The sequence below is a fragment of the Saimiri boliviensis genome, chromosome 5, assembly GCF_048565385.1.
Source record: "Saimiri boliviensis isolate mSaiBol1 chromosome 5, mSaiBol1.pri, whole genome shotgun sequence".
In the NCBI taxonomy this organism is placed as follows: Eukaryota; Metazoa; Chordata; class Mammalia; order Primates; family Cebidae; genus Saimiri; species Saimiri boliviensis.
Window position 1 is genome coordinate 35,455,187 of NC_133453.1, and position 22,738 is coordinate 35,477,924.

Here is a 22,738-nt window from a genome sequence, read left to right on the forward strand (position 1 = left end):
CCACAGCCATATGCGCTGAAATGCAAGCTAGAGGGGCAGATGTATAATCTGGGAGATGATCCAAATCCGCGACCTTTTTGGAGCCAAGGGTATTGTGTGTGCAAAGCCAGTTCTGGATGCCATGCTCAGAAATTTTAATTCATAGAAACAAAGAAGAAAAAGGCACAGAAAATAAAAAAGCATAAAAGCCCACTGATATCTTCAGCTGTAATATGCAACTAGTGCATCACCTGTTTTACTAAGTTGACTAAGGTAACATCCTAGAGAAATAGGGGGGTTACCCTAATGCCTGTAATCTCCAATAGGAAAGGTAGCTCTTCAGCAATATGACTATGGGCTGTCTTCATCCAAATTCTCAAACCATTCTCTTTGCCAAACTCATCAATTACTCTATGGTAACATGAATCTTACGAGACTGAGAAGTCACACAAAAATTCTGCAAAAGTATCAAGGTATCTAGACTTTAGAAAGATGAAAAGCCAAAAATCATTTGTTGCAAAGCAGAGAACATATGAGGAGATAGGCTTTTGTTAGGATAAATAGGACTGGATTTGATTTGTTTTAGTACCTAAAGGACTTATCAAACAGCTTCTCGTACACTAATCTTGAATTGTGGTCATGACATGGAGTTCACTCTAAAGAGCATTCCAGGGGTTCAGAAAGAATTCTGATTAGTATCCGATCCAAGGCCCACATGGGCAAGGACTACAAATAGCCAGATAAGCCTCTTCTTCCCCACTTTATGATAGGGCACATTATAATCTGATAAAAGCTCCTTTGTGAACCCTATTTTATTTCTTCTTATAACAATGAATCATTGTAAGAATCTCTAGACAGAGTAATAAACCATAGCTTGTAACTACAAATACAAAGAGAAATTTTTATTGTGTGGTTTCTTATTGAAAGGAATTTTCCATTTCAAACATTCTCAGCATATTATGGCCCTCATCTCCCACTTTGTTCTTATGTCATATGGCTTTCCATATATTTCTAAGGAACATTTTATGTTAGATTGTCTTGTCAAAAGTGATTCAGATCCAGTGAAATAAAACCATGTCTGCCTTCATGTGTGCTCTAATCTGCATTAAACTCAATGGTTTATTTGAATTCAGCCCTTTATAAAGAATAACCATTCATTCATTGATTCACTCATTCTACAAAGACTCAATGGTTGTATTTTGGAGGATCTGGGCCTCAAAGTCAAAAGTAGGAGGGTCAAATTTGCATTAAACCCAATGGTTTATTTGAATTCAGTCTTTTACAAAGAATAATCATTCATTCATGCATTCATTCATTCACTCACTCATTCGTTTACCAAACAGTTATTAGACTCTAGACTTCTGATTCCAATAATATATCAATTCACAAAATCTGAATAAAATTCCACATGTGACATCACATGCCACAGACAGATCTTGGATAGATTAAAAATGTACATTTAGATGTGTTGATTTGTTCATAGAAAATTAAGGGAAATCCTTAAGGTAAGCCCTTCAACAAAAAAACAAGTGAAAAGCCAAGAGTGAGTGATGGTAGGCAAGCAAACTTGTAATTTGAGTTTGCCTTTTAGGTAAACACTGAATCTAGGAACCTGAAGTTTGGGGAGGGGACACCATAGTGGTATCTTGGAGGATCAGGAAGTCAAAGTCAAAAGTAGGAGAGTTAAAGCAGTGACCCTCAATGGGCCTACAATCTTAGTAGAAGGCTTGGCTGAAAAGCTCCAACCCCTGAATACATATCTTTAAGCAGAGCCAGTCTAAGAAAATCTGTCTCATCTCTGGCTCTAGATAGGAAAAACAACAATAAAAAATAATAATCAACATATTCCTTTGAGAACTTGGCAACTATAATACTTACCTCTTAGAGGTATTAAATCAAGTTTATTCTCTCCCAATCAATTAAACTATCAGCCAAGAAATTATATGAAAGTGATCCCAGGTTAGCAGTGTCCTGCCAGTACTCCAAAAGAAGCAAATCTAAATCCTCTCTGGAGAAAATCACATACAAATCAGGCTCCCCAATATTCTCATACATTAAAGCCAACCAAATATGACCTCCCAAATGGAAATTGCCAAACTCATAAAGAAAAAGTCACCATGAATGAGAGTCAGCAGAGATGTGAGATTTAGACGCTAAATTGGAACTAGAAGATAGGTTTGGAGAAATTAGTTCAGGTGGTACATCCCTATTCTAACAATCCAAAATCCGAAATGCTTCTAAATCCAAAACTTTCTGAGTGCAGACATGATGCTACAGTGGAAAATTTCACACGTGACTTTACATGCCATTGTTCGTTGCTGTTGCTGAGCAGCTGACACAGTTTTCTGGTGATGCCACTGCACTGCCTTTTTACCCTGAACACATTATTTCTTTTTTACTGTATTAATGATAGTCCTTTGTTTTGTCATTAACTACTCATGTGTGTAAGTATAAAAAAGTGATTGCCTAATGGTAGCATACAAATTCCGAGTTGGAAATGATGGTGATGTCAAACAACTTCAGACTGACCACATGGGTGGCTGAGATAGTGATGCCTTTGCTTTCTAATGGTTTAATGCATACAAACTTTGTTTTATGCACAAATTAGTAAAAATATTATATAAAATTATCTTCAGCCTATGTATATAACACATATATAAAATGTAAATGAATTTTATGTCTAGACTTGATTCCCATCCCCAAAATATCTCATATATATATGCAAATATTCCAAAATCCAGAAAAAATTGAAATCCAAAGTACTTCTGGTGTCCAGCATTTTAGATAAGAGATACTCAACTTGTATTCATAATGGAGTGGAGAGTCAAGGAGACAGAAAAGTATAAAAAAGGATTTAACACACATAATTGAGAGTATGGTCTAAAAATAATTTTGCTAACATAGTAAGGATTCCACGAAGAGAAGCCAGAACAAGCAAGAGGCATAGTAACAGCCATAATACCCCAGAAGTGATAAAAATTAACATACTGCCATAGGAGTCATACCATATGCCAGGAAGGATAATATAAAGAAATTTACGCCCAAACCTAGACTGTAGTGAAAGTGAACATCAAGGACAAAGAGAATTTAAAAATAACCAGAGGTAAAAGACTTATCAAAGGTAAAGAGAAGCCAATTAAACTAATAGCTGGCTTTTCAGAGCAGAAGTCATAAAACAATAGAACATCTTCAATGTGTTGTGAGTCTAACATTTTATATCCAACAAAAACTAGTTGTCAGGAAAAATACATGTTCTAATAAACAAAACAGTGTAATCACTAGACTAGCATTAAAGAACGTCTAGAAGGCATACTTCAGAAGAAGGAAACAGACCTAAGAGGGAAGGTCAGAGATCCAAAGAAGAATGGCAAGCAAAGTGACTGGTAAATACTCAGGCAAGTTTGAACAAATAATGAATGCATAAAACATTAAAATTAATATATAATTTGTGGGACCAAAAATAAGAAAGAAAATAAAATGGAAATCATATAAAAATTGGAAGGAAGGAAGGCTAAATGGTTCTCAGTTTCTTGTATTGTTTTGGAGAAAGATTAGATACAGACTAATTTTAGATTTTGTTAGTTATGCACGACACAAATGTAGTGTATAATTTTCAAATCACTATCAGAAAAAAATGGGATTAAAAAGCAATTCAGCCTAAAATGACAAGAAAGAAAAAAAAGGTCATTAAAAAGTGGTCCAAATATAAAACTGAAAATAAAACATAAATCTAAATGTGCCAGTAATTGCAATCAATGTAAATATGCTAAACCCCAGTTACAATTCATGTTGTCAGACTGAACATCAAAACAAAATCCAGCTATTTATTAGGATAAGACATATACATAAAGCTTAGGGACACAGAAAGTTTGAGAGCAAAAATATGCATAAAGACATATCAAGAAAAAAGACGTAGCAAATACTATATAAAGGATGACTGCAGTGTGCCAGACACTGCTCTTGGAACTAGTCATGCAAAGTTTCTGCCTTCATGAAACTCACTTCTGGAGGTAGGGGAGACAGATACATTTACTATAGACTTTGATTAGCTCTATGAGGAAGTAAATAGTAAGGTGAGAGAAACTGGCTTCTTGTTGGGTGACTATTTTAGATAGGGTGGTCACAGAAATTGTCTTTGAAGAAAGAACATTTGACCTGAGAATTGAATCAGAGTGAATCCACCACATAGAGTAGAAGATCATTCTGGGCAGGTGGAATGCATGTGCAAAGGTCTGAAGAGGGTTAGGAGACTGGCCCATTCTCTTTCACACTCTCTACAGTTCTGTTCTCCTCACTCAAGCCCTCCAGATGATGGTGGCTTGGGAAAGGGTGGAAAGTCAGGCTTCGGGATGTATTCTCATGGGATCAACCTGATTTCCTGCTGGTAAATGTGAGGGCTTTCCATGCCCACATGGAAGTGTACCACTGCATCTGCTCTGTTTCCCTCTCCAATGAAATGGCCTGTTGGGGGAATATATCTGAAAATATAACTCAAGTTGAACTGACTGAGAGAACTTTACAGTAAGTAAAAGCTGAAGCTTTGGACATTTCTGTCACTGAAGAAGCCAACGTTCAACCAGAAATGAAGGCATTTGACTGCAGACAGGAAAAGGGACCCAGAGCATAGGTCATTACCTACATATCTAGGATACCTGCATACCCAGGTATCCTAAAGGTCTGGGCAGAGACACTTTTCTCAAACGAAGATTCCCTGAACTTTGTAAAGAAGCATGATAGAAACTATGCAAATGCTGATAGAAACCTACAGAACTGATCAATGTTTCTCAAACCTCAACAATTTGTGGGACTATTTTACGATATTCTGCCATTTCACATGTATTTTACATTCTTACTTCCTTTAAAAAAGTCATACTTTTTGCACACAATTTTATTTGCAAAAAACATGTAGTAGTACTGTAAGTGAAAAGAGTCTTTTACTAATATACATTAATTTAAATAATTTTTTAAAATAAAGAGTGTTTGCCCATATAAACCATTTAAAAAATATGTTATAGGCCACCAGACTACGAAATCGACCTACACTAGCATTTTCTGTGAGGCCTGTTAGTACAGCAGTAAATGTCTCCATCACCACTTTGATGCCAGTATTTCTAAATATTTCTCACAACTCACTGAGGGCATGCCACGGTATTTTACAAAACTAAAATCAAGCTTTTTTTTTTTTTTTTTTTTTTTTCAGTTGTGGTTTGGTTTAAAAAGGTATGCACTTAAAAAAACTGGTTAATAAGAGAATTTTCATTAAAAAAGTAACTTTGAATGACTTTGTTCTTTTTTGATGGGATGGAATTTGTAAGCTGTTTTGTAGGGGTATGTGGTTTCTAATTATCAGTAGAGTGAGAATGACTTTGCATTTGCTTATTTTAGCAAAGAGTAGTAATCTAGGTTCCTTTAAGTTTTTTCTTTCATTTCATATATTCTTCACTAAACCCCTTATTATAAGTCTGTTTTTATTGGATACAGTTGGGCATCACGGACCTCTAAAAAAGGTCTTTTTGTACGTGGCATTACCTGGGTACCTTATTAAATAAATTACAAGGACTAAGTTTCTGCCCTCTAGGATACCAAAAATGGACAAGGGAAGGGGGTTTAATATTTCCTAAATATGTTTTTCATTATGCCTTTTTTCCCCAGAAACCCATAAATGACAGGTCTCATGGTTAAGCCTTTCTCCATTCTCTTTTCTCCTAAAATACTTCTGTGCTGCAAATAGGTTCCCAAATAGGTTTCCAGTATGACTCAGGGATTCAGCCTTTTATCTCCTTCCCAGAAACTAGAAACTCCCTTTTCCTGTGGTTTTTCTGTCCATAAACTCTGCCAGTCCCCAGGCTAAATCCTTCCATTTGTATAATATTTCTATTACTAAATTTTGTATGTTATGTTTAAAAACGATATTTAATCCATAAATTGTTACCTTAATAGTACATTAAATATAGTCTGAATGTCAAACTCAAATACCATTGATAAAGCAGAACGTCCCTTTGACCCCCAACCCTAAACTTACTCCTCAATAAAGATAAGCATTGTTACTTTTTCTATGCATTTGCATTTATACATAAACACATGACATTGGCATTGTTTGCATTCCTACTATTGCTACTAAACTGTGAGAACCTTAGGGGGAGAATCTATATTTTAACTACTTTATATTTGTAGAAGCTGGCACAGAGCCTGGTATACCATACATGTTCAAATAAATATTAGCTTACTAAATGAATTTATCATTGGTTGCCCTCCTTTATGCAACAGATAACCGAGTTTTCCTTCCTATATGAAAAAAAAAGTGGATTTGGGGAATATTAATAAGGGAGCCATGACTATTGATCAAAGGAGATTTAAAAAAAAACAGTCTGAGAGGGATCTTTGAGGCTGTGATATGTAATATAAAATATACATTTGGTTTTCCTCTCATTTCCTGACACTGAGTTCCTAAAACCCTTAGAATCTCCAAAGTGATATATCTTTGAATGTTAGTAAGATGACTGATGAACAAGAGCTCTTGAATAGCCTCAGGATTTGGGGCTGCCTGCCAAGGGACTCAACCAAGTAACTAGAGGGTTGGAACTTCCATTCCTACCCACTAAGCCCCAGAGAGAGACAAAGGGCTGAAAATTTAGTTGCTAACCAATGGCCAATAATGTCAACAATCCTACCTACTTAAGGAAGCCTTCATATTAGCCCCAGAGGACAGGGTTTGGAAAGCTTCGAGACTGCTGAACACACAGAGATGCCTGGAGGGTGGTGCACACAGAGAGTACACGGAAGCTCCTAGAACCTTTCCACAACCTTGCTATCTCTATGCATCTCTTCCATTCAGCCCTTCATTTGTACCCTTTGCAATGTTCTTTACAATAAATGAGTAAGCCTAAGTAAATAGTTTATCTGAGTTCTGTGACCCACCTAGAAAATTAATTGAACCCGACGAGAGAGTCATGGAAGCTGGGAATTACAGCTGGTTGATCAGAGGCCCAAGTTACAACTTAGGACTTGGGACTGGCTTCTGAATAGGACGGACTTAAGGAACTAAGATCTCAAACTGTGGGATTTGACTCTATCTCCAGTTAGATAGTGTCAGAATTCAATTGACTTATAGGACACCGAGTTGCTGTCCACAAGAGAACAGGTCAGTGTGTGTGGGAAAACTACACACATTTTGGTAACCAGAATTGAAGCATTCTGTGCTGTGCTTAATATTCTGTGTCATATGTGTGAGAATAGAAAACAAAACAAAACAAAACAAAACAAACCTTTTTCTCCCTATCTCTTACAGGAACAGATTGGCTCTAGAGCAGAAGTGTGATTTGAGGCAAGAAAGTGTGAAAGAGCAGAGCCTAGTGACACTTGAAATTAAACAATACTAGGCACCAGAAGAGAGGCCTGCCTGAGAAAGCTGGGGAAGGTTTCTCTGGGAGGTAGGTCTTCAAGATCTCAACTGAGGCTCTGAGGCATGAAGGAGCAAAATATGATCAGATAGTAACTGTGAATAGCTGTGAGTTAGGAACATGTAGACAGAGGGTGATGGTGGCAAAGACAAGGCAGGAAGGGCAGGTAATGACTAGGTGATGGAGGCATTGGTATATCTGGTTAATAATACCAACATTTATCACATTACTGGAGCCTTGATGTAGGAACAAAAGCGCTTTGTAGGCCAGGTGCAGTGGCTCACGCCTTTAATCCCAGCACTTCGGGAGGACGAGGCAAGTGGATCCCAAGGTAAAAAGACTGAGACCATCCTGGTCAACATGGTAAAACCCTGCCTCTACTAAAAATACAAAATATTAGCTAGGCGTGGTGGTGTGCACCTAGTCCCAGCTGCTCAGGAGGCTGAGGCAGGAGAATAGCTTGAACTGGGAGGCAGAGGTTGCAGTGAGTTGAGATCATGCCACTGTACGCCAGCCTGGTGACAGAGCGAGACTCAATCTCAAAGAAAAAAAAAAAAGAGTGCTTTGTAAAAAAGCAATACTCTTCTTGAAATATACGTCTTTTAAAGCTTCCCTTCCTCTTGCCTCCAGTAAACAGTATTCAATTCCTGTATGAAACTTGTGTGTATACACACACTTACATACCCTTCATCTTATATAAATACCACTGTTACGAAAATGAATACATCCTAAAATATTTCTCAACATTAATTGGCAATATTATAACTTTATCAGATGTTAAAAATAAAATTTCAACTTGACATACAATATTCAACATAGATTGGGAGATGAATTATGTAAGAGCTCACCTTCAGATTTTCCAGGTTGAGTTTTCAATTTGTACTTCTGATATTATATGTCAGCTAATATTCAGTTGAAAAACTTAAAATTTAAACCATTGCAAGAATAGCCACATTGCCATTCAGTGAACACTGGCACGCTAGACTTTTCCACAGTGTTTAAAATAAAAGGTCTTGCAGGTAGGTAGCTTATAATCTCCCTTGGTCATTGGAATCAGATCATCTCCGTTTTTTGTTTGTTTGTTTGTTTAATTTCTCTACAATTAATTTACACATAAAATACCTTTTTTAAGAAGAGTAATTTTAAATTCCAAGTCTCAATGTAAATCTTTCTAAATAATTAGGAGGGGACTAAAAATCTTTCTAGCTCTTTCCAAATATATTCTTCACAAGAGGCTGCTATTACTTAAAGCTACTCAGTATAGACTCTGATGATTTTATTAGAATATTCTCATTATAAAAAGTTTGCTTACAGTAGCCTATAGCCATATATAAAGAAAAAAAGATAGAATTACTGTTCAAATTGTAGGTTAAAATTCGGTTATTATGTTTTCAAGAATGTGATTTATTTCTACCCATGGTACATCCAAATTCATATGATGAAATTCTGACTGATTATGGCATTTTAGTGTAATTTTTAAGTTCATCGCAGCTTTGTGTGGCTCCTAGTCTTCTTCCCCTCCAGCTGCAGAGCTGATCCTAAGTTGGGTATACATAGGTCAGCCTATAGTAAAGTTTTGATGTCAAACATTCACTTTGGATTTATCAATAATTATGTATTTGCTTAATAACATTTTTAACTCAGATGCTCACTGGCATTTAGATGCACTATTAGAATTGTAACTTCCGAACCACTGCTTTCTAAACATACAAGACATATATTCCCCATGGATAGTGAAGTTTGAGAGATCAGCCACATTTGAAGGATGTGCCATATTTAAAAATACCCTCTTGTTTTTATAAAGTTATTTTTCATTTATTCAAACAATTCAACAAAATTTAGAAACCATAAATTTTCTAAATCAATGCACAATGAAGCACAGTAAATTTTATGTCCAAAGATAAACTGCCGTATTATGAATAATGAGCGAGATAGGATAATAGTTTTGTTACTGAGAATTTTGTAATGTAAATATCAATACAGGAGGTCAAAGTAGACATATACATACCAAAATATGTCAGGTAAACACATTCTATCAGAGTTCAGAAATAATCTGTGTATTTATATTATAAAAAGAAAGGTAACACCATAATGAAGCTAAAAAGTATAATGAGTAGCAACTATAGACTGTTACAAAGACTATATAAATTTTGAACAAAATAAAGATTTTTTTAAATGTAGAAGTTTATTAAATTCTGGTAAGTTTTAATGGAAAAGGCTTAAAAGAAAAATTATCACTGCTATTTCAAACAAATCTTTCTATTATCCATGCTGAGTGTGGGGAAATTTGGGGGATTTTAATGATGGTTTAGGCTATTAAGTCAGGCAAAACTGGTCACAATAATGCTCACAGTGCCAAGTATGAGATTTCTTTTTTTTTAAATTGCATTTTAGGTTTTGGGGTGCATGTGAAGAACATTCAAGATTGTTGCATAGGTACGCACATGGCAGTGTGATTTGCTGCCTTCCTCCCCATCACCTACATCTGGCATTTCTCCCCATGCTATCTCTCCCCAACTCCCCACCCACCACTGTCCCTCCCCTATTTCCCCCTGACAGACCCCAGTGTGTGATGCTCCCCTCCCTGTGTCCATGTGTTCTCATTGTTCAACACCCACCTACGAGTGAGAACATGTGGTGTTTGATTTTTTGTTCTTGTGTCAGTTTGCTGAGAATGATGGTTTCCAGGCTCATCCATGTCCCTACAAAGGACACAAACTCATCATTTTTGTTGGCTGAATAATATCCCATGGTGTATATGTGCCACATTTTTCCTGTCCAGTATATCATCAATGGGCATTTGGGTTGGTTCCAGGTCTTTGCTATTGTAAATGGTGCTGCAGTGAACATTCACGTGCATGTGTCCTTATAACAGAACGATTTATAATCCTTTGGATATATACCCAGTAATGGGATTGCTGAGTCAAATGGAGTTTCTATTTCTAGGTCCTTAAGGAATTGCAACACTGTCTTCCACAATGGTTGAACTAATTTACACTCCCACCAACAGTGTAAAAGTGTTCCTATTTTTTCACATCCTCTCCAGCATTTGTTGTCTCCAGATTTTTTAATGATCACCAATATGCCAATAACAAGGTCTGAAGTTGAGGCAGCAATTAATAGCCTACCAACCAAAAGAAGTCCAGGTCACAATGGGTTCACAGCTGACCTCTACCAGACATATAAAGAGGAGCTGGTACCATGTCTTTTGAAACTCTTCCAAACAATCCAAAAAGAGGGAATCCTTCCCAAATCATTTTATGAGACCAACATCATCCCGATACCAAAACCTGGCAGAGACTCAGCAAGAAAAGAAAACTTCAGGCCAATATCCATGATGAATATAGATGCAAAAATCTTCAATAAAATACTGGCAAACCGATTGCAACAGCATATCAAAAAGCTTATCCACCATGATCAAGTAGGCTTCATCCCAGGGATGCAAGACTAGTTCAACATACACACGTTTATAAATGTAATTCACCACATAAACAGAACCAAAGACAAAAACCACATGATTATCTCTATTGATGCAGAGAAGGTCTTTGACAAAATTCAACAGCCCCTTAAGCTAAAAACCCTCAATAAACTAGGTATTGATTTCTATCTAGGTATTGTATCTCAAAATAATAAAAGCTATTTATAACAAACCAACAGCCAATATCATACTGAAGGGGCAAAAACTGGAAGCATTTCCTTTGAAATCTGGCACTAGATAAGGATGCCCTCTCTCACCACTCCTATTCAATATAGTATCGGAAGTTCTAGCCAGAGCAATCAGGCAAGAAAAAGAAATAAAGTGTATTCAAATAGGGAAGGAGGAAGTCAAATTGTCTCTATTTGCAGATGACATGATTGTATATCTAGAAGACCCCATTGTCTCGGCCCAAAATCTCCTGAAACTGATAAGCAACTTCAGCAAAGTCTCGGGATACAAAATCAATGTGCAAAAATTACAAGCATTCCTATACACCAATAACAGACTTAAAGAGAGCCAAATCAAGAATGAACTGCCATTCACAATTGCTACCAAGAGAATAGAATACCTAGGAATACAACTAACAAGGAACATAAAGGACCTCTTCAAGGAGAACTATAAACCACTGCTCAACGAAATAAGAGAGGACAGAAACAGAGGGAGAAACATTACATGTTCATGGTTAGGAAGAACCAATATTGTGAAAATGGCCATACTGCCCAAAGTAATTTACAGATTCAACACTATCCCCATCAAGTTATCAATGACCTTCTTCACAGAACTGGAAAAAGCCACCTTAAACTTCATATGATACCAAAAGAGAGCCCGCATAGCCAAGTCAATTCTAAGCAAAAAGAACAAAGTGGGAGGCATCACACTACCCGACTTCAAACTATACTACAAGGCTACAGTAATCAAAACAGCATGGTACTGGCACCAAAACAGAGATATAGACCATTGGAACAGAACAGAGGCCTTGGAGGCAACACCATACATCTACAACCATCTGATCTTTGACAAACCTGACAAAAACAAGCAATGGGGAAAGGAGTCCCTGTTTAATAAATGGTGTTGGGAAAACTGGCTAGCCATGTGCATAAAGAAGAAACTGGACCCCTTCCTGATACCTTACACTAAAATTAACTCCAGATGTATTAAATACTTAAATATAAGACCTAAGACCACAAAAACCCTAGAAGAAAACCTAGGCAAAACCATTCAGGACATAGGCATAGGCAAGGACTTCATGACTAAAACACCAAAAGCATGGTAACAAAAGCCAAATCAGACAAATGGGACCTAGTTAAACTCCAGATCTTCTGCACAGCAAAAGAAACAATCATTAGAATGAATCGGCAACCAACAGAATGGGAAAAAATTTTTGCAGTCTACCCAACTGACAAAGGTCTGATATCCAGAATGTACAAAGAACTAAAACAGATTTACAAGAAAAAAACAGACAAGCCCATTCAAAAGTGGGCGAAGGATATGAACAGACACTTTGCAAAAGAAGACATACATGAGGCCAACAAACATATGAGAAAATGCTCATCATCACTGGTCATTAGACAAGTATGAGATTTCTAAAATAGAAGTCAATAGATCTGAGCCTCGGGTCTGTTGCTCAGCAGCTGGGCCTTTGATGAAGGTTACTTCCTCTCTCTGGGCTTCCGTCCATTCTTTTAAGTAGTCTGGTTGTACTAAAGATACATAATACTCCATTTAATCCTTATATTCTGTAATTTCACTGTAAGTAGAGAACTGGAAATATAATTGGAAGAAGTAAGATAAATTTACTTTTGGAAGTAAATGTAGTTCATCCACAACCAGACCCTTGACTATAGTGTGTATGGATGTGTCCGGGTATGTGTGTGAAACATTTTTTCATAATTTTCCAACCAATTTTGATTCAGTGACTTGAACATATTCCAGTATGCATTACTTATTATCTATAGTGTTTCTTGTTTTCTTTGGCAGACTGTTGTCAACCCTATAATGTCATTATATACAGACATGACATCATCTAGAAAATTGAGACCATTAACATCTTTAATTCCCCCTCGACCTACAAATTTGTCTATAACATGGGCATCCCTACCACTTTCCCTACACCCAACACTCATCCTTACCAAGGATAACTACTACAAAGCTACACTCTTAATCCAATTCCTTAAGCAATTTCTTCTTTCTTAATCCTTCTTCTTCTTACAAATAACACTTTTCTTTCAGTCTATAAATGTGATTCAGTGTTTCTCATTAATAAAATAGAACAATGAAAACAACTTTTCTTGTTTCCTCTAGATATATCTCTCTCTTTTCTATTAATGCTAAGTTTCTAGAAAGACCATCTATGCTTGTTTCACCTCCCATTCCTAGTGAAAATTAGGCATCTTTTCCAACCTTCTATAAACCTGGGATGATTTTCTCCTGCAAATTCTTGATCTCCTCATTCATCAGATACCAGAAATATTTAAAAGGAATAATCCTTTGTTCAGTCTATCACTGATGGGCATTTAGGTTGGTTCCAAGTCTTTACTATTGTAAACAGTGCCCAGAATTTAAAGTATAATAATAAAAAGGAATAATTCATCCAGGCCACCACTGAGTCTAAAGTGACCCAAGTTAGGACATATTCTCTTGACAACTGCAAAGCCATTTATGCAACCTCATCACTGCTGCTGACCTCAGTCACTTCCAAGATATGAGACCCAGTCACCTGCTCTTTCCTGTGCTGCTAGCCTTATGATACCATTCTGTGTGTCTTCCAACGTGACTTGCTGTCCTACTTTTCCCCTCCATCCCAGACCCTTCCCCCTTGCCTTCTTGAGTCCAACTATCTTTCCACGGTTGACAGTACTGTTCATTTTCAACCTCTTCTTTCAAACCACCTTTTTTTTTTTCTTTTTTGCCTTAACTGAAATATAGTTATCCACTACAAATTCTACTTCTCAGCAGCTCTCTCAATTGTAGCTTTTCATACCCATATCATGAAGATCAGGGTTAGGAGGAGACCCCACTTCCTCCTTATTTCTCATTTTCACTTGCTGTACTCTGCTCATATGGAATCCTGCTCCTGCACAGTCATGCTAGCCTGTCACTCTTCCTTCTATTCCCACTCAACCTTGCCCTCTACCACCTTCATCATCTATCCAACTGGGAGATTTCCACCTTGGAGTATGGGTAATGGGACCCCAAGGAGGCATCTCTTTCTCTCTCTCTGCTGGGCTCTGAAGAGGCAGAGGAGGCAGGGGCGGCTCTGGGCTGTGGGGCCATGACAGCAGCATGAGTCTCTACTGCTTGCCCAGGTAATTCCAGTGCCCACCCAAGTCTGGTCTCTTCGCATCCATCCACAAAGTGATTCATGTTGGCTTCCCGCCTACTAGCCCAGCCAAGGCCAAGAAGATGAAGCATATGGCCATGGGTGTGTTAGCACTGACCCACAGTCTCAGCAGTTCCTCCATCAGTTCCATCAGCTCTGTGGCCTCCCTTACGGAGGGCAGCCAGAGCCTTCATGTTAATACACTTCACTCTTAAGTGTCTATCTACCCTGTCTCTATCTTCTCACTCTTGTTATCAAAAAGTAAATGCCTCAGTAAATCGCTGGTGGACACATGCAGAAAAGCTGGTCCTAACCTGTAGGTTGGAGCTAAACCCAAACACTGAAACTATCAGCAAATTCCATTACACCTGGAGATATGTGATCAATAAAAAAAAATGTTTCCTATTGGTTTTATTACACAGCATAGTTGTAGTGATAGCTGACAAGTACAATGGCAATCAAGTTGGATACTCTTTTTTACTCATCTACTAAGTTTAACTTTAAAAAAAAATATGGCTTTATTGCCTAAATATTTCATACTTTTCCTTTCCCTTCCATTGTTAGTCAATGACATGCCAACATCATCTCTTATCTGAACTATTACAATAGTTTCTCTCTCCTTTTTTTTTTTTTTTTTGGTCCCTTCAGGTTCCTACAACCAAAAGATTGATATTACTAGGATATAAAAGTGACCTCTTTTCTTTAATCTGTTTAGATTACCTAAGCCTATAGGATAAAATGACACTCTTTCATTTGGTGGGAGCCTACTGGTCTAATCTCTGCCTACTTGGCTCAACTTGGTATCTTGTCACTTTCCCTTTGTACTGCTGCCACATTGAATTGCTTGAAGTTTCTTAAATATACCATAATGTTTCATGTTCTCAGAAGTTTCCACATGCCTGAAATGTGTTTGCTCATTGACCCTTTTCTATATTTCCAATTTCTATTTTGCTTTCAGATTCTGCTGTGGAAGAACATCCTCTCTGAAACCTGACAGCCATCCCCAATTCCAAATGAAATTAAGCAATATTTCTCCTGTGAGGTTTCTGCATTGAACTCTTTAGCACAAAGATATCAAATATTGAATTACGCATTTGTATTCTTTCTCCCCTACCATATCATAAACATTTTTTAAGGCTGAAAACATGTCTCATTTTACTTAGTATCTCTAGCACTTAACACAGTATCTGTTTCAGAGTGGGCATTTAATAAACATGAGTGGAGCCAAAATAATTTATTTTGAAATTTGATTCAGAAAGATATGTTGTCTCTTTATTTATTCAAGAATTTCACAGATGCATAAATCTGCTCCACTTTTGAGGATGAAATAATTTTATTAAAAAGACTGATACATTTGCTTCTAATTTAGTTTGATTCATTTTAGAGACATTATTTAATAATTTTTTTTTGCAAATGTGGAAATATCAGGGTTATTTTATAATCAATCTTGTATAGGAAGAACTCTGGACATATTGCTAAATTCTTTATGACAACTTCCTGAATCCCTTGGAAATGTAAACTAAGGCTCTATCATGTGAGAAATGTATATTTTTTTGTGTCTAAAGCTATATTTATCCAACATAACAAACAAGAAAATCTTAGGAAGTATCCAATAAAGATGTTTGTCCAAAGTTAGAACCATGCTGTCATATCTTAATGCGTCGATGAGGAAAGAAACAGAGTTCAAGTACACTAACAACTAACTAGAAAATTTTAGCTCCTCATCAATAATAACCATAAAAAGTCATAAAAATTTGCAATCCAATTAGAAGATGCAAATATATTTTAAATGGCCATAATTGGTGTTCCAAAATGTAAATGCAAATTTCAATTTTAATATTTTATAAATGTCTGGAATAAGACTCAACACAATTTATGAAATGTCATTTAATAACTCATTGCTCTTGTATTAAAGTGACTATCCAATCACCCTGTGGTTTTAAAAGCTCTGTTCTTTTGCAAAGATCTAGAAATTTCTTAGGCCACATTTGAACACTCTAGATTTGAGGTTTATACACATTGCATTTAGAGAAAATCTAACTATTGGGGTTCATATCCTAACCCCAATAGTTACCAGCTGAGAGATCAAGTATTTTTGCTGTTGTTGTTGTTTTTAGATGGAGTCATGCTCTGTTACCCAGGCTGGATTGCAGTGGTGTGATCTTGGCTCACTGCAACCTCCACCTCTGGGGTTCAAGCGATTCTCTTGCCTTTGCTTTCAGGGTAGCTGGGATTACAGGCATGGGCCACCATGTCCAGCTAATTTTTGTATTTTTAGTAGAGATGGGGTTTCTCCATGTTGGCCAAGATGGTCTCAATATCTTGACCTTGTGATCCTTAAATCCCAAAGTGCTGGGATTACAGGCATAAGCCACTATGCCCAGATGAGATCAAGTATTTAAATTCCCTGAGCTTCCGTCTTTTTCATCAAACTGTGTTAGGATACCAAACATACTTAGTGGCCTCACATAGAAAAAGCCCCCTAGATTGTTAATGAATACTTGCTCATTAATTGATAAACTTGTCTCAGATAAGGTCTGGACTTGCTGCCAACCATTACTTTCACAGACTTGCCTGTTTTACAGCTATATGGACAGGTGTTTAAGAATATAAGAAATTAAAACAGAAATAGCCAAGCTTTTTAGTCCATTTTGCTAATTAATATGTCAGAGCTCATAAAGAAGAACTCGTCGGTTTTCTTCAGTACTGCATCATCTTAAAGAGCTGGGTCAGCAAAGATCTCTGCAGACAGTCAATACATATTAAAACAGTTCCAAGCAGTAAATCAAAACAAAAAAAAAATAAAAAAGAAGACACTAAAAAAAGTAAAATTTATAAGCCCTTTCTGTCTGAACGTAAAAGAACATTAAACTATGGGTTGAGGTGTCAGTTTAGTCAACAGGAAGAAAATAAGAAAGAATTCCTTCTCAAACATACTTTAAGACCCTGAGTATAACCAAAATTAAATCATCATAATAAAAAAAATGCTGTGATAAATCTGATGTCATTTTCTCTGGATTCTAATGTTCCCTCAGAATATTTAAGTCATTTAAAAATTTGTTGTTGTTGTTGTTAAAACACGTATTTTTCCAGGTTTTTTGATTGTTTTTGTTTTTTGCTCCAGGCATTGCCAGAATTTGAATTTTGTCAGAGTTCAATTAATGAAACAAGGAAAGAAGTTAAAGACATTTTTGGTTTTTCAAGGCTCTATGACACTTTTGATTTTTCTTCAAAGAACCAAACAAAGGACGTTTTATTTTTAACTTCTCTGGGCAGGTCTTACCATATCTCTCATAAGTGGAGGAGGATTTACCAACTCAGAAACAGGGGAATTATCCTGCTCTCTTCCTTGCCAAGGTGATGAGACTCGATGCCCTTTTGATGAAGCCCCTGAAATAGGTCCTTAGAGAAATCTCAAGAATACTGGATTAATTCTAGATGGGGTAAGGGGAATACTACATTTTGGGCCAAAAATGTTAGAAAGATATATTTCACCCGGGCCTTTGATTGGATCTGAGCTCTGAAGTATCAACCATTTAAAAATTAAGCCAAGGAAAGGGGTGCCAAAAATATTGTCAGAAATTTGGGAGGTACCCAAGCTGGACCAACAGACGGGACTTGGCATGAAATGGCTCTTTACAGGCTAAGTAGCTGACTCAAGAAATTTTAATTCAGATGAAGTTATTAAAATGTTGAATGTCATCTCGAATAAGAGGATAAATGATAGATTTAGGTCAGTATATACAATTTAATTCGTTTAACTTCCTGTTGGTCTTGGATGGTATAAAAGCTGCTCACATTTCTATGAAGAGAAAGAGCAAGTGACTCTTCTTAGAAAAAAAAAATCATATTTTTAACCTAAATATTCTGAAGAAAGAATTTGGGAAAGGAGACAATATTATAACAAAAGGAAGTTAAGTGATTCCTTCTAATAATGGTGAGACAAGTAGAGATTTACAAGTTAAAATACAACCTTAGTGGTCGCAGATGACCTGTAGCCAACTGAGATTGTAGTTATATATTAGATAATTTAAAAAATGATTTTGTAACGGAAAGAGTTGTTACTACAAGAGAACCCTGAAACCTCTGCTGCTGCTACTCCTACCACCTCTATCACCACCAACAAATCCCAATGAGACATCCCTTCACCTAAATGCAATACACAGAGGGGAGCTATGTTTTACGTGAGGGATGAGTTCCTGAGGATCATTATAATTCAAGATTAGTTTTCCAAAAGAAAGAAATGTAAAAAATTGAGGGAGCAGCCAGGCTCTGTGGCTCACACCTGTAATTCCAGCACTTTAGGAAGCTAAGGTGGGAGGATTGCTTGAGCCTAGGAGTTTGAGGCTAGCCTGGGCAATGTGGTGAAATCCTATTTCTAAATAAATAAATATTAGGTGGGCATGGTGGCACACGCCTATAGTTCCAGCTATCTGGGAAGCTGAGATGGAAGGATCGCCTGAGCCAGGGAAGTCCAGGCTGCGGTGAGCTGTGATCATGCTACTGCACTCCAGCCTGGGTGGGTGATAGATGGAGATTCTGTCTCAAAAACAAACAAACAAACAAGGAAACAAAACAAAATGGGGAAGGGTATATTCTTAGAGTGTATACATTGGACCTTAGTTGAATATTTTCCTCTAACGCTGCTCTGTGCTTTTTCAGAACTGTTTCTAATGTTTTACAGGATGCTCTCATTTCACGCGACTCTAAAGTATGTGATTTTCGGTGATTGTGTAGCACTCTTCATTGCAGGCCACTTTTGTTCCAAAGTTATCAAGTGTCTGGTTATTCTTCAGCATTTCAACAGACGCCCAGTGAAAAACCTGATGTAGTGATATGTTATAATAGTACTTATAAATGTAAGAATAGTGCATGTTGTAATAACAGTACATTAATAACAGAAATATTCTTTAAAATAACAGATATATTTAAACAGTGTGGTTCATGTGACATAAAGACTGTTGGAACCATTTCTATAAGCTAAAGTAAAGTTGCTACATGGAATTTACAATGAACCTGCATGACAGGCTTTAAAATTCTGCCATTTTTGACTAAAACTCTTTTGGAAAGTTATTATTCCAAGCTTTTCACTTAGCATAGCTCTTAATGTTTTTATATCACACTATGCAAAGACAGATCATTCAAAGTTACATAAAATATTATGGCAATATATAAAGATGAAAATGTTCTCAAAGAGTGACAAACTTTTAATTGTCAGCTAATAGCAGTGGGCTTGGAAATTAAGATTAGAGTAAGATTTGATTTCCTGGAAAAAGGCAGAAAGTATTTTGTTTGCTCATTTTCAAAAACCAAATTGGTAAACATTATGAAAAAGGGCTTCAACTTTTTGTCTTGAATCTTAGCCCAGTACATAGGAAAGGTTTTTCATCTTCAGATATTACAATAATATGCGTAAGAGAAGTTCAAGCATTAGCATCCATTTAAGATGAAGATATTATAGATTATCCTTGCAGTTCCCTGGTCATAAAAACTTCCTTCTGAGGCTCCTAAAATATGTTCAGCAATAGAGAATTTAGGGGAGGGGGATGTTGGGAACAAGCAGCATGTGGCAATTTACCACTCCCACAGAAATCTCTTCTTCATAGTCATCTAACCTCCTAGGGTCTTTATTAGGGGATACAAGAAAAAGAAATCTAAGAGTTGTGAACCAGCCCTTCCCTGTTGTTATCAAAACAGAATCTGAAGAAAGAAGAAAGAAAAAGAAATCATAATCCTACCCTAGAACATGATGGAGGTAATGAGGCATCAAGGCCACTTACTGCTGAAAACATAATTGGCACATAAACACAGGAGACACTTGGTGATAGGAAAGACTTCTTTGTTTTACCAATGGAGGGATGACAGCAAATCACAATCCTTCTGTTGTTTGGAGGGGCAATGCTAAGAGCAAAATGGATGTTTCCCCTCCAAAATAATGTGCCCCTAGAGGAAAAGGATTACTCCACTATTTGTAGCTTAATAGCTTTAAATGTTTTCCACTAATGTGAATAAATGGTATGGAGGAAGGAAAAAGGAATAGAAGGCAGTCTACTTGGCAATGAAGAAATAGCTTGGATTTTAGGAGTGAAGGTAATTCACACATGATAAAGACCTAAGAGATCCTGAGAAACTTTTGTAGACTTTCTAGAGAATATACAAGGAGCTAATTCATGTCTCTAAAAAAAAATAATGGATACATCCTTAGAACAATCCATTTTGATGACATGAAGAAAAAAAAGAAAAAAATCCTATTCTTTTTTGAGGAGAAAAAAATGACCACATCTTTCTTATTCTGGAATTCTTTGTCCAGTCACTTTAATGTGAAAGTCATCATGGGAAAGAATCTTGAACTTTCTTGGGTTTTCTTGAAATTTTTTTTAAGTGTTCAGCTGGAGTACAAGTTTAAGGTTTTTGGTTTTATCTACTTTTTTGGAAATCTTTATTCTTTCCTCCAAAACATTCTGAGTCAGCATATATTAGGCCACTATACACACAGCCAAACAGTAATTCATCTTTGTGGAAGTCAGAGACATCTCATGTATTAATTAGAAAGCCTTTCAATGACTAGTAGATAGAAACAGGTTCCAATTGCTACTAAAACACAGCCAGTGATTTCCAGGAAGGGAAATATAAAGTCAGTTACAAGGAATTTCTTACCCGATTTGTGTCCAGCCAGTGAGTGAACCTTACTTTCATCTGGCACTGAGGAGAAGAAATAAAACAGACAAAGATCAGACCTGCTTGTAAATCAGACAATTTTTAAACAATAAATTAATACAGATTCATAATCAGTTAAATCTTTTACTGGCAGAGATTTGAGAAATATTGTTTCTTCCAGCCTACCCCAGGGTACCTCACTTTTATTGGTAGACATCTTGAAGACAGCTATGAATAAATATATGTTTATATGATCTTTAATGAATGTAACTTCATTTTCTTTTAATTTTCAATACTTTCAGTTATTTTAACTGGGTTGTTGCTTCCACGTTTACAAGAGGAGAAACTAAATTCATAGACCCAGAGATGTGTACAGATGTATAATACAATGAAATTCTTTCAGCATAGCAGTAATACATATATGTGTCTGTGTGTATATTTAATACTTAAGAATTAGGCTTCTGTATCTAGTCAGAATAGAGTAAAAGGGAACAGATTTGTGATCTCCCTGAAACAATTTTACAAACTAGACAAAACAAGAAATAATGACAGTCAACAGATTAGACATTAGGCAACAAAAGGCAGTGACCCCAAGAGATGGAAGATAAATGATGTGAACTCCACAACTGCCCAAGTATATTCTCTGAAGAAAGCCTCCAGGAAGCTGTGCAGGAGAGACACAGAATCCACACAAAACCCAGTGGTGTCCCCAGCTTGAGGACACGGTGCTGGGCATCCCTCGGAACCAAGGCAGACAGAGGTGCAGAGCGGAGAACCAGAGAGGAAAGAGCAATACTATCTTCAGAAAATCTCCTCATACATTTAGTTAAATACTGAAGATCTCATGTGTGCTAAGAAAATTGCCCCAAGAGTTCACCCCAAATTGGAACGAGAACAGCATCCAAAGTTCACATAGGGCTGGGAATCATGCCTATTTCCAAGAACCAGAGTGGAAAATTTCATCACTGAGGGGCATCTGTCAGAATACGAAGACAGATCTTGCCTCAACAGTGGGGAAAAAACTACCTCTAGATTAACAGAGCTCTGGTGAAATGGATTCATTTTTAAAAGACAAAAATTAATGAAGCCTATACAGGAAGAATTAGATAATATGAGTACCCCCATAGTAATTTTTTGAAAAAAATGTGTTTATAAGTAAAACTTTCCCACAAACAAAACTCTAGGCCCAGCTGGCTGCAGTGGTGAATTCTGCCAAACATTTAAGAAGTAAACAAGACCAAAAAAAAAAAAAAAAAAATGTAGGGGAGCCACGGTGGCTCAGGTCAGTTGTCCTGGTGCTTGAGGAAGCGATGCCATGCATTTGAAGCCAGCTGTGTTAGTACATAAAACTATGTTAGTACATAAAACTCTGGTCTCGAGGGTTGAAGCAGGGCGAGGGGAAATTTGCTAACAAGGAGGTTCTCTTCCATTTTGCCTAAAACTAGATTGATCTCAGAGTAACATGTCCCTTTCTTTCTCTGCCCACAATATTCAATCTTAATTGACCCAGTTACTATACATAATCTTCCCACTCCCACTTGGCCTTCCTTTTCTAAGCTATTTCTTTATTTTCTAGATAGAAGCACTATATATCTGTGATTGTTCTGCTCCCAACTGCTTAAAAATATTGTTAGACATACTGTTTTATTTCCATTTGGGAGGTAAGTATTTATAAGGTACCAGTCGTGAGCCAAAATCTGTCTTCCTCAGGTCTAAAAACACTTACATAGACTCAATCTACAGTATAAGTAGAAAAATATTAGGAAAAAAATGATAATGATTAAAAATAACAATAGCAGCTAAAATTTACTGAGAACTTGTAATATGCAGGTTTTATGCTATGCATTTTGTATCTGTTCATTCATTCAGTTCTCACAATGACCTGGAAAGATAAGTACTATTATT

The 22,738-nt window shown here is 36.6% G+C and overlaps 1 protein-coding gene across 5 annotated transcripts in view; it reads right to left on the reverse strand.

The window, feature by feature from the left end:
• The window catches only part of PARD3B (par-3 family cell polarity regulator beta), a 1,103,682-nt gene that overhangs the window by 382,354 nt on the left and 698,590 nt on the right, over positions 1-22,738 (reverse strand). For 4 of the 5 annotated variants that reach the window (XM_003925625.4, XM_074399194.1, XM_074399195.1 and 1 more), the window contains exon 16: positions 20,834-20,878. The exons of the other annotated variant lie outside the window; for it this stretch is intronic. In XM_003925625.4, coding sequence (XP_003925674.3) covers positions 20,834-20,878 — 45 coding nt within the window. The remainder of the gene's footprint in view (positions 1-20,833; positions 20,879-22,738) is intronic. 5 annotated transcript variants of the gene reach the window in all.